Here is a 12,111-nt window from a genome sequence, read left to right on the forward strand (position 1 = left end):
TTTGTTTTTTTAAACTTTCCTTTTATTTCCTGCATATTTGTATGAATATATGGCCTTGTTGTGCTTTGAATTATCTGGTGAAGACTTGAGTTAACTAAGTGAAACTTGTTTTTTGATTATGGTTTTGAACTTATCGGTAATTAGTTAAGGTTTATCTACACTCTCACATATACATGATCGATGAAGTCTGGCTTTTCATATGCATTTAGTTTATGGGTATTCAGTATGCATAATCATAGGTAGGATAACATCATCATGTTCATATTTAAATTTCACACACACTTTATCAGCTTTGGATGCGTTCGCTTGATGGTCGTTACGCTGATCGATATAGTTAGAATTATGGGCTCGATCAGTATGGAATTTAAGGCTTGCATATCCAGTCGAGTGCGTATGCTTTGGGAACAAGTTTTAACGTCCCAATCCGGGTATTATAAGTAGAAATCTTGTAGTAAATATCTCAGTCTTGAAGTAACAAAATCTTTTCAGATCCGGTCATAAATTTAGCTCGATTACACCGATAGTTTTTTAAATTCGGTCGTGCATGTAGAACCTTGTTACACTGACCAAGTGAAGCATATTCATGTGTTATTATTGTTCTAGTTCTTTGTTCATCATTTTATTAGCAATAATGTGGTGCATTTTGGGTTAATAAGTACTTCCGGTTTATCTTCTATAAAAATATACGAATTTTTTTAAGTAACATAAACTCTTCGGATAAACAGCTGCATGATTGTACAAAAGAATTTAAGAACTATTCATTAAAGTACGTCACTGCCATTTATATCAACTTATGAACTAGATATGGTAAAAGCGGTAATGTTGAAGCTCCAACGAGCCTACCCCGTACTTGACATCAATCTATACTAATTTTAGTTGTTTTAAACTTATCTTTTATTTGTTTAGTATAATGGTATTTGTATGAATTTATGGTCCCTTTGGGTAATATGCTTTAAAAGGATGTTTATTTGTTGGTGCTTTTGTTTTAGGTTTTGTTTTTTGTCGGTTGAATTGTAGTTACTAGGTTATTTGATTTTTCTAAACAGAAAATCACTGTATATAGAGATTATTAACTAATTTGGATTGAAACCGAAAGTTATCAGGTTGCAATCTGTTCTAGTTGACAGTTCACATAAATTGATGGGCTGCAAGATAGTAATACATTCTTGGGTTGTAATAATTCTTAAAACACTTTGGTTTGCTGTAAAAGTCATACTTTGATAGGCTATGATCAGTGGTCTGTATAATGTAAATTGTATTTAACAGCAAATAATATAGCTGCCAAATAATATAAAAATTTGATGGGTCAATACTCAAGTAAAACAAGCTTGGTAATGTAATTTTGACACTAACCAGCCACAAAATATTAATTTGACAGGTTGACAGTCGCATGGTATATTGTTTTCGTTTACAAATTTCCGAGGACTAATGTAACATATATATATATTTGAAGTACCCAAGATGTTAAATGGACGGATTTTACCTAGGTATTCACTTCTGAAGTAGATGAACAAAGGTGAGTGTGAGTTCTAGTGTGTACTTTGTAGGTTAAGTTTTCGTAAACGTAAATTCAGTGGTTTGATGTCTGATGATATGGTTATGGTCACTAATGGATGAAATTTGTATGATTAAAGTAGGAAGAGATTATGTAGATTAGTTTTAAAGACTTCAAAATTTCATAAGTCGTGTTTTGTGTGAGATTGGAATGCATTTTGGTTTAAACAGTCGAGCAAATGAATTTGCTGCACTATATGCATGATCGTGTCATATGGCACGGTTACACCGTGTTTGTGGCAATGTTTGTGGAAATGCCCTTTCGTTATGAAACACGTATGATACTAAGTTTATTTATGTAACAAGTCTTTTTAATAATACAATCCAATTATTTGTAAAAATTATTTTTGTCAGCCAAAGTGATTTAGTCGACCAAAGGGCAATGCCCTAGCGGCGGTAGTGGTGAGAATAAGAGAATTGGATGTATTCCCCACCCAAAATGGCAGGGGTTCGAACGTCAAAACGAGGAGATGGACGTAGTAAAGATTTAGTTGTTAAAAAAATTGATTTAGTAGACTTATTAGAACTTTTGAAAGCTTTAAAGGGCTTCTAGTTAAAGTAATGTAGGATAACTCCGTCAGTGTTACTTCATCTTCGTCACATCCTCGCTGGAAAAACATATTAAGATTTCTAAGACTTTTGAACACGTCGTCACTCGTCATATGATTAAAAAACGCTAGTACGTTGTGGGTTTGTGACTACCGGAAAACAAGGTGAGTCTGAGTCTGGTTGATTTAAAAAAATATTCAAGGGTATCCTCAAAAGATTTTTGAACCTAGGGGCATCCAGTATTTGCTTAATAGTATTCGAATGCATAAAACACATATGAAAAAAAATTACACTAATTTTATACTTCGTCAAGAAAGTTAATAGGTATTCTAAGATACCCTTGCTTTTATGCTAGGTCTGCTAGCTGACTCAAATGAAACATGGAAACTAGAGATACGTGGTGATTGTTTATGTAGGAATCGAATTCGTGAATTGAGTAAATAAACAGAAAATTAACAAACAGTTTTATTACTCATACAATACAATACAAGACAGAATCAAAGAAATAAACCAAATACAATACCAAAAAAAAACGTAAACGGTTTGGCTGAGGATCGTGTTGAACACGGGGCCCTTAAAACAATATTTCGAGTCTCCCAAGAGAACTCGTTGTTTCCCAGGGTACAACAGCCGGAGCAGTAGTACTGCCGGAGTTAACCGTAAACTTGAAAAAGGTTCGAATAAAAGAAACCAGAAATGTAGAAGAAGAAGAAGTTGGAAAAACCTTGCAACAATGCTTGTGTTGTGTGTAAGGTTTGGTATGTGTTGCAACTTAGTTTACCTCTCTATTTATAGAGGAAAAACAAGGCACAAGTTCTCCATCCCACCAATGTGGGATACACCACTATAGTATTTTCTTTCAAATACACACACTTACACATCGATATCTCATTCATCAATGTCTATTAGTGTGCATTTGTTGTGTCATAACAACCTACTAATGCACACGTAACAAATTTTCCAACAATCCCCCACATGAATGGAAATCGATTCTTCGAAGTAAGTTTTAGCAGTTGAGTATTGCCGGATAGGTAGGTGTTACCCTTTGAACCTTCCGTTGTGAAGCATACTTAGCCTCCTAGCGGTTTGTAGTCGTGATGACTTTGAACAGACCCCATTTGTGTAGACGACAATATGCCTTTACACAATACTCTCCCTGGTTTGGTCAACCCCTCATTCTTGTGTCCGTTATGGTCATGGATCATGGTCCTGGTTCTGCGAGAGCTCTAGGAAATTGCGCCTCCCCACAATTCCATTCGAAGCGACCACACTTCTCTCTAACATTGGTGATTCCCATGAATCATTAAAAGCATCATGGTTATTTCACTTAACCTTAATATGCTTAACCTCTCCCAAATGTCACTGGTTTTAGGGTACTTCCCTAGGAGAAAGGACTAGGATTTCAAGACTCCCTTTGGTTTTGGGGTACTCCCCCACAGTGACTGCCTCTAGTCATATGATTAAGTTTGCCTATTGAACTTAGCTCTTGGGATCTCCAGTCTGCTAAGTTAGGTTTCCCTCATACTTCCTTTATCGAGGGATTTAGTCCCATTCCTCTCGACAACTTATAAAATTTATCCATGCTTAAGCCTTTTGTTAACGGGTCTGCAATGTTATCTTCTGACCTCACATGGTCAATCGTGATAACACCCGTTGACAGTAGTTGTCGTATCGTGTTATGTCTACGTCTCATATGCCTTGATTTGCCATTATACATTGAACGTTGAGATCTACCAATTGCAGACTCACTGTCACAATGTATGCAAATTGCCGACAACGGCTTTGGCCATTGTGGAATGTCTTCCACGAATTGACGTAACCATTCTGCCTCTTCCCCAGATTTGTCTAAGGCAATGAATTCAGACTCCATTGTGGATCTAGCAATTACAGTTTGTTTGGATGATTTCCAAGATATTGCTGCCCCACCAAGTAGGAACACGTACCCACTTGTTGATTTGGAATCTTTCATATCCGAAATCCAGTTTGCATCAGTATACCCCTCGATCACAGCTGGATGGTTGGTATAATGCAAACCATAGTCTCTTGTGTATCTTATGTACCTAATTACCCTTATAATAGCTTTCCAATGTTGAACACTTGGATTGCTAGTATATCTACTTAGCCTACTCACCGCGTATGCTAAATCGGGTCTCGTATATGTCATGAGATACATTAGACTTCCAATGATTCTTGAATACTCTAATTGAGCAACCGGCTCAGCTCTATTTTTACATAGAGTAGTGTCAACAGGAGAAAGAGCCACTCGCTTGTCTTCCTTGTTGAATTTTTGAAAAAATCTTGTCGACATAGTGTGCTTGACTCAAAGTAAGACCTTCTTTGGTTTTAATGATTTTTATTCCAAGAATAGTATCAACTAAACCCATGTCTTTCATGTCAAATCGTGCCTTTAACATGTCTTTTGTAGATTGAACCATTTTATCATTACTCCCAATGATAAGCATGTCATCCACATAAAGGCATAAAATAACATAACCTCCATTTGTGTTTTTAACATAAACACATTTATCACACTCATTAATTTTGAAACCATTGCCAATCATGACTTGGTCAAACTTTTGGTGCCATTGTTTTGGAGCTTGCTTCAAGCCATACAAAGACTTGATGAGTTTGCATACTTTGCCCTTTTGACCAGGGGCGGAGAAACCCTCAGGTTGCTCCATGTATGTCTCTTCTTCCAAATCACCATTTAGAAAAGCCGTTTTTACATCCATTTGGTGCACTTCCAAACTTCGTAAAGACGCGATTGCAAGCACCAACCTTATAGAGGTTATACGTGTTACAGGTGAGTAAGTATCAAAATAGTCTAGACCTTCCTTTTGTCTAAAACCTTTGATCACTAGCGTCGCCTTGTATTTATCAATACTTCCATCGGCTTTCATCTTCTTTTTGAATATCCAACGATATCCAAGTGGTTTGCAACCAACTGGAAGATCTACCAATTCCCAAGTATGATTTTGTAAGATCGAATCAATTTCATTCTTGATTGCTTCTTTCCATTGAGGTCCTTCAGGTGAGGTCACCGCTTCATGGTAGGTATTAGGTTCACCTTCAACCATAAAGCTTACAAAGTCAGGACCAAAGGATTTTGCAACCTTTTGTCTTTTGCTTCCTCTTAAATCACCATCCTCAGTCTCGGGCCGTTCATGTGTTCCTTCATGAACCAAGTCGTCATTTTGTGTTGACGAGCTTGTACCTACATCATTCGCCCGTGATGATGAGGCCTCATGTGTGTGTCCTAACTTAGGAAACACGTGCTCAAAATACGAGAGAGTATTGGGGCTCGCCTCCATGAAAGTGTTTACGTGTACATTTTGATTTTTGGATTCATGTACCAAAAACCGATGTGCACTACTATTGTGAGCATATCCAATGAAAATGCAATCAACAGTTTTGGGACCAATCCTAAGAGCTTTAGGAGGTGGTACGGTGACTTTAGCTAGGCACCCCCACACTTTCATGTATTTGCACGAAGGTTCTCTTCCCTTCCATAACTTATTAGGAGTCTCGTCCCTATTCTTGAGAGGTATCTTATTTAAAAGATAGTTTGCCGTTAAAATGGCATCCCCCCACATGTCATGGCTTACCCCAGAACTAACCAACATGGCATTCATCATCTCTTTCAATGTACGGTTCTTTCGTTCCGCCATGCCATTTGATTGTGGAGAATAAGGAGGGGTTAATTCATGTATTATGCCACTTTGTGCGCATAAATCCGCAAATGGTGAAACGTATTCACCTCCTCGATCGCTTCTCACACGTTTAATTTTCTTGTTAAGTTGTAACTCAACTTCATTTTTAAACAAGATAAATTTTTCTATTGCTTCATCTTTACTTTTAAGTAAATATACATAGCAATATTTTGAGCAATCATCAATAAACGTGATGAAATATTTGTTTTCCCCTCTTGTTGGGCACATTTTTAAATCGCACACATCGGTGTGAATTAAATCAAGTATTTCGGTTATTCTTTCAACCGATTTGAAGGATGATCTTGTAAGTTTGGATTCAACACATGTTTCGCATTTCGAGTTTGTATCAATGTGGAATGTTGGTATGCTTTTTAATTTAATTAAACGATGAAGTGAATTAAATTTTACATGTCCTAATCTACCATGCCAAACATTTGAATTTAAAGACTCAATAATATAAGCAGAAGTAGATGCCTTATTCATTTCATTTCCAATCACGGTTACATCAAGTTTAAACATACCATTGAGGGCATAGCCCTTACCAATATACATTCCATGCTTAGTCAAGACAAACTTGTCCGACTCAAACACTAAACGAAAACCAAACTTATTAAGCAACCAACCCGAAACCAAATTCTTACGAATTTCGGGCACATACAAAGTGTTGCTCAAAGTAAGCTCTTTTCCCGAAGTCATCTTCAAGATCACATTCCCTTCACCCTTGATGTCGGCCGTTGCTTGATTCCCCATAAACAACTTAGCATCACTAGCAGCCTCCTTAAAGGTGCTAAAGAGGGTCTTGTCACCACACACATCACGGGTCGCACCCGTATCAATGAACCATCCTTGCGGTTTGTCCCCCACAAGATTTATTTCTTCAATCATTGCCGAGAGCTCGGTGATCATTGCCACCAACGGTTTACCATTTTCATCCACCATATGCGCACGCTCACGCTTAGGCTTCTTGCATTGGTTTGCACGATGGCCATTCTCATTACAATTGTAACAAACACCTTGGAAGTTTGAAGATTGAGGTTTCTTTTTCACAACCTCCTTCTTTGGTCCAAGGTTCACCTTTCCCTTTCCCTTGTTCATTTTACCCTTACCCTTACCCTTATGCCCCCCCCCCCTAGAAGATTGTCCAAGTTCAACCATGTTGGCCTTAGCCATTGGCTCCACACGAGCTGATTTTTAAGCCGTTTTATTGTCTTCCTCAATTCGAAGACGAACAATTAATTCATCAAAAGTCATCTCCTTGCGTTTGTGCTTAAGATAATTCTTAAACTCAACCCAATTAGGAGGAAACTTTTCAATTATGGCTGCAACTTGGAACGTTTCACTAAGTGTCATACCCTCGGCATGAATTTCATGAAGTATAACTTGTAGTTCTTGAACTTGGGTGATCACAGTCTTGGAGTCAACCATTTTAAAGTCCAAAAAACGAGCCACAGCAAATTTCTTTGTTCCCGCGTCTTTGGTTTTATACTTCTTGTCTAAAGACTCCCATAGTTCTTTGGCAGTCTTTATCCCACAATAGACGTTATACAATGGATCTACCAAACTATTGAGCACGTAATTGCGACATAGAAATTCAGAATGTTTCCAAGCGTCCAAAGCACTCACACTTTGGGCATCATCTTGGGCAGTGGGTATGGGGGCTGTTTTCTCCAAGAACTGTGCTAAGTTCAAGGTTGTCAAGTAGAAAAACATTTTCTGCTGCCACCTCTTAAAGTGGACACCCGTGAACTTTTCGGGTTTTTTAGCATGGTTAGCCATTGTGGTTGCTCCCACATTAGAAGTGTGGGGGTTGGTCAAATGGATAGTAGGGGTAGCATTAGAAGTGTTTGGGGTTGGTCATGTCATTCTTGCAACACAGAAAACAGACCTAAGTTAGTAACTTAGAAAAAAAATTCAGAAAATTCTGAAATTTGCGAGATAAATTTATCCCGTGCGAGATAGCTTTATCTCGTGCGAGATAACACTATCTCGTGCGAGATAGCCAAAACAACCCAAAAAAGGAGCCTTTTCTGATTCAGAATGCTAAACCAAGAACGAATCTGTCTAAGTCCAACTTTGAAGATCCAATTCTTGATTCTGAGACCAAAACAGAAAAGAAAAACCTGTTTTTAAAACATATACTATTTGAAACAAAACTGGTTTGGATCAAAATAGAATAGTTTCTGAAAATTTAAACAAGTTTTCACGATAAGCTATCTCGTGCTAGATAGCAAAAAAACAGCCCAAAAAGGAGCTTTTTCTGATTTCAGAATGCTAAACCAAGAACGAATCTGTCTAAGTCCAACTTTGAAGATCCAATTCTTGATTCTGAGACCAAAACAGAAAAGAAAAAACTGTTTTTAAAACATATACTATTTTGAAACAAAACTGGTTTGGATCAAAACAGAATAGTTTCTGAAAATTTAAACAAAGTTTTCACGAAACGGTTTTAAAAATATTGTTTTAAGATTGTAGGAACCGAATTCGTGAATTGAGTAAATAAACAGAAAATTAAAAAACAGTTTTATTATAACTCATACAATACAATACAATACAAAAATCTGAAATACAATACAGAATCAAAGAAATAAACCAAATACAATACCAAAAAAAAACGTAAACGGTTTGGCTGAGGATCGTGTTAAACACGGGGCCCTTAAAACAATATTTCGAGTCTCCTAAGAAAACTCGTTGTTTCCCAGGGTACAACAGCCGGAGCAGTAGTACTGCCGGAGTTAACCGTAAACCTGAAAAAGGTTCGAATAAAAGAAACCAGAAATGTAGAAGAAGAAGAAGAAGTTGGAAAAACCTTGCAACAATGCTTGTGTTGTGTGTAAGGTTTGGTGTGTGTTACAACTTAGTTTACCTCTCTATTTATAGAGGAAAAACAAGGCACAAGTTCTCCATCCCACCAATGTGGGATACACCACTATAGTATTTTCTTTCAAATACACACAATCACACATCGATATCTCATTCATCAATGTCTATTAATGTGCATTTGTTGTGTCATAACAACCTACTAATGCACACGTAACAAATTTTCCAACAGTTTAAAGCAAGGTGATGAAAGTAATAAGTCAATAGGTGGACAATATGGTCTAGCCGACGATGACGTTGCTTGCTAGAGGGTTCAACATGTTTGCTTTCCAGACGCAATGAACTTGTGGGATATGTTAATTCAAAATTTAGAAATCAGGTTCTCAATGTTTTCATATTTAAATAGTAAAGTTGTGAGATTTAACTTGCGCTTTACCGTTTGGGTTCTATTTTAGTGGTCCACTTTCACTAATCATACATGATTTTCGAGATCTCCTGCCATTGTTGTCTTTACTAAGTTTTTTTTCTTTTTTTTCTATAAGGTTGCGTAATTATCGCTTGCTAGCATACCCTTACCCATCCGTCATGTTTCACATTATATATGGTACGTACACATATATCCTTTATATGTTAATCGCTCTGCTACCGAAATGTTACAAAACCAGTATAACATTTTTCACATATTATACAACAATATGACGGTCTATGATACTTGAAAATGTTATGTTGTCCTTACAAAAATATAATTTCTTTTAGTCTTTTACATATATGCATCAACTTACTTTTACTTCTTGTTATATTTTTCCCACAATCTATTGACCCACTTCAAGCTTATTCTAGCTAGGAGTCTAGAACCATCATACACAACCATCCAAAAAGATGGCACCATTAATAAACACTTTTAAAACCTTATCAACTTCACCCAGGGTCGGCCATGGCCTATGGCAGGGTGGTCGACGGCCATAGGCCCGACTACCCGCTAGGCCCGAAATTTTTTTAAAATTTATTTCATGTATTTTTATGAAAAACAGTGTGTATATTTAATGTTTAAAATTAATTATATAACAACTAACTTGGTCTAGTGGCAAATGAGTATGACTTCCAACCCAAAGGTTATGGGTTCAAGTCTCATTTAAGGCATGTTTAAGCCTATTTTTTATACAATAGGTTTTTATACAACCCAAATCATAAATCATAACCAAGGAAGCCAAATTAAAAATTAAATATAAAATTGTTTAAACCCAACAAAATACTCTTTTTAGTTAAGGGAGTTAAGGCCCAAAATATTTTCCACCTTCGGCCCAATTATTTTTTTCAACTCTCAGAGTCGGCCCTGACTTCACCTGCTAGAGGTATCAAGTGCTATGACGTCACCATGTACCCCTACTAGTTCTGTATCTTTGTCCCTGATGATGTAATTCAGGGTCGGGTGATCGACTAACCCGGCCCACACCCAATAGGTCTGAATTTTTTTATTTAATATTAAAATTATGTTGTTTTGAAAAAAAATGTATTCTTAATGTTTAAACCCAATTGTTCAACTTAGGGCGTAAATATTTTTTTCGTGTTCGGCCCAAAAATTTTAACGATTTTTGGAGACGACCATGATGTAATCACTGACGTATTATTTCCGGTGATTGTGTTCAACCATGGTGGCGGCTTTGTTCTTTACGGCCCTGACAACACGAATTACGATGGACTATGCCGTAGGTTTGCATGTTTGATTCCTGCTATTGTTGTTTCGATTGGTTATAGGTTGGCTCTCGAACCCCCTCACAGTCTAAAGATGGGATTAATGTTCCTAAGTTTCTTGACGATGATAAAAAAACGAATACTTTCCAAAAAATGCGGATATGAGAAGTTGTTTTGTAGCCGGAGACAGTTTCGGTGGCAACATCGCCCTTTATGTTTGTGTAATATGACCCAACCCTAAATATATTTTGTTTTATTGCAAATTTTATTATGACCCTACCCTATTTGACCTGACTGGATCGGCTAAACCAAACCAAAAGGCAATTATATACTTGTAAGTACAGAGTATTGGGTAGCTTGTAACAAAGTAGCATACCAAAGTAGGGGTGTGCAAAGAGGTCGTGCTCGCGAGACCTTATGCTGATCCGCTTAGTGGTACTTTTAGGACCTGGGACTAGACCCTATTGTAAATATTGGTATGTCTTACCTGGTTTATGTAAAGAGAATGGTCAGACCCGACACGGACGCGTTTAATGGTATTCTTAGGACAAAAAACGACCCTACTGTATATAACTCGGTTTGTACTCACCCTTAAACCAAGTAGTTAAGACCAAGAGGCCCTTGATAGTTGACAAGAGATGTGGATTAAAGAGCACATAATCACCAATGCGAGAGATAAAGTATTATGTTGCGAACATACCAACATCACATGGCATTGAAATCAAACATACCAATTCTATGACCCAAAATGTGAAGAATTCGGATGTTATGAGACCCATAATCGCATATCACGATATAATGAAGCCCGGACCAAGATGAGTCATTAAGTTCATTACAAACTCCTCTCGGGCTGTTGAAGTTGGTGTGGCCCTTTGACCTGTGGAGCCATGGGTGTATTCTGGGCCTGAGCTGGTGAGTTGTGGTTGGAATCCGTTGGGACGTTGAGAGCTATTGGCTCAATAGTTAAAGGCTTCTGTTGGTCCGTTGTTGAGGTGCACAAAATACATGAACTCAGAATCGGATCTCGGGTTTTACTACCCGACCCTACTTGTAGGGTACAGATAGAAAGTATGCATTTCAGTACCAAAACCCGTACCCGGAACCGAACCCGATTTATATCCGGTAATACCCAAAAACCGGAACCGGTTCCATACCCGGAACTAGGTTTTTTCTATACCTGAAAATACCTGAAAATAACCCCAAAAAAGTGCAACCCTTAAAAAAATCAATCTGTATCGGGAAAATAAGGTTTTTTTCAATACCCGAAAACATTATATTCAAATACCTGGTTTTATACTCGACCCGAACCCAGTGCATAGGGTATGGTTTTTAGAAACGATACCCGGACCTGAACCCGACCCGGGTATTGCCATACCTGATTTTCCTATCCTGATCATACATGAACCCTGATTCCATACCCAGACCATGTATTAGGAAAAAAAAAAACCCCGATTTGTGCACCTCTAGTCTGTTGAAAGGAGCTCCCCAGTAGAAATTGAAACCTGTGGGTAGAGGTGCACAAATCGGGTTTTTCAAATACCCGGGTCCGGGTATGGAACCGGGTTCAGGTACGACCGGGTATTGGAAAATCAGGTAGAGTTCGGGTCCGGGTATTGTCTCTAAAAACCATACCTTATGCATCGGGTTCGGGTCGGGTATAGAACCGGGTATTCTAAAACTGGGTATTTCAATACCCTATTTTTTGGCATTGTTAAAACCCTATTTTCGGGGTTTTTTTGGCTTTTTTCCGGGTATAGATTGGAAATTTTAAAAGGTTGCACTTTTTAGG

General features: G+C 37.7%; 1 protein-coding gene across 1 annotated transcript; it reads right to left on the reverse strand.

Moving 5' to 3' along the window:
- Positions 1-7,004: 7,004 nt before the first annotated feature.
- On the reverse strand, positions 7,005-7,589 carry LOC143580799 (uncharacterized). The gene has a single exon (XM_077063733.1). The coding sequence runs from the start codon at positions 7,587-7,589 to the stop codon at positions 7,005-7,007; it is 585 nt and encodes a 194-aa protein (XP_076919848.1).
- Positions 7,590-12,111: the final 4,522 nt, after the last annotated feature.

Source organism: Bidens hawaiensis, unplaced genomic scaffold (assembly GCF_021521415.1).
Source record: "Bidens hawaiensis isolate Kalapana, Puna unplaced genomic scaffold, B.hawaiensis_p1.1 tig00030599_1, whole genome shotgun sequence".
Classification (NCBI taxonomy): Eukaryota; Viridiplantae; Streptophyta; class Magnoliopsida; order Asterales; family Asteraceae; genus Bidens; species Bidens hawaiensis.